We start from the raw sequence: 1,043 nt of genomic DNA on the forward strand, positions 1-1,043 counted from the left end.
GCCCGGACACGTTCGGACAACAAAAATTATTGGAAGAACATTCTGACCTGAGCCATCTTCGGGCGTATGATGAATCGTTCTTGGTTGGATCCGCGCGAACATTTGTTTCATTGTTTTCTCTGCATCGAAATTTCAAACGACTGGTACTCGTTTACCAACCTTCACCCCTTGAATCACCTGCAGAGCTTGAGCTGATCCTGAGTTCCCAGCTGCCCAGAATTCCTGTCCACTATGGACCTCTTTATGCACATAGGTGATGTGAACACGGCCGCATATAGTGTATGACATACGCCTATGCACCTAGATCTGCTGAAAATTAAATACAATTGCCAGCCAACACCTAGCGTCAGAGATACTGCCATTTGTAACTCGGAAATTGCAACTGTTGATACATAATTCTGAGATTTTTCATACAGATTATTCTCATCCTGATATCACACCCGGAAGTTTACATCAAATCTAGATCTGCAGGAATCGAAGCGCCTTATTTATTTACAAACACTGGGAGCATATATATATATATATATATATATAATCAGGAACGAACCTCCTTTTCACCATTCTATCACTTGTCTCTGTGCTTGACTGTTCTGATTTGTTTTCTGTCATGGCTGATAATTTGCATTTGGTTTTAAATAAGCAAAATATCTATCAGTTGATGTATGACGGTCGATCTCACGTCCTGAAACACACAAATTTTGATGAAAAACAGTGGACTTGGAGTCGTGTGACTAATATTACTATTGTATATTCCATTTTTATCGATCGGCATTCTGATTTCTCATGTATTATAAGAATTGGATGTAATGGTGCAGTGTATGTGTATCTCTGAATATACACTGTTTTGAGAACATCCCCCCATGCAAATACGTGCACTGCCGACCACTGCATATTGTATAGAATGATCAAGAGGAACACTCTTAACCCATCTGGTGAGACGAAACGAAACTGTGCCGAGATATATAGCGCATAATGCGTCACAGCATCCTTGAACTTATATCCTGCTGCTCATCTTCAACATTCACAATGTGACATCGGCTATG

At 40.3% G+C, this 1,043-nt stretch overlaps 1 protein-coding gene across 1 annotated transcript; it reads left to right on the plus strand.

The window, feature by feature from the left end:
* The first annotated feature begins 231 nt into the window (after positions 1–231).
* Tsp_15575 (conserved hypothetical protein) lies at positions 232–973 on the plus strand. The gene is made up of 3 exons (XM_003368074.1): positions 232–277; positions 540–816; positions 850–973. The coding sequence occupies exons 1-3, from the start codon at positions 232–234 to the stop codon at positions 971–973; spliced, it is 447 nt and encodes a 148-aa protein (XP_003368122.1).
* Positions 974–1,043: the final 70 nt, after the last annotated feature.

The sequence above is a fragment of the Trichinella spiralis genome, assembly GCF_000181795.1.
Source record: "Trichinella spiralis strain ISS 195 chromosome Unknown Scfld3167, whole genome shotgun sequence".
NCBI classification, from domain to species: domain Eukaryota; kingdom Metazoa; phylum Nematoda; class Enoplea; order Trichinellida; family Trichinellidae; genus Trichinella; species Trichinella spiralis.

What these genes read in the sequence shown, in the direction of transcription:
- Tsp_15575 (XM_003368074.1), top strand. Translation starts at nt 232, where the DNA reads ATGGACCTCTTTATGCACATAGGTGATGTGAACACGGCCGCATATA. An exon ending in TGTGAACACGGCCGCATATA is followed by an intron (nt 278 to 539) that starts GTGTATGACATA and finishes ATATATAATCAG; the next exon opens with GAACGAACCTCCTTTTCACC. An exon ending in ATTGGATGTAATGGTGCAGT is followed by an intron (nt 817 to 849) that starts GTATGTGTATCT and finishes CACTGTTTTGAG; the next exon opens with AACATCCCCCCATGCAAATA.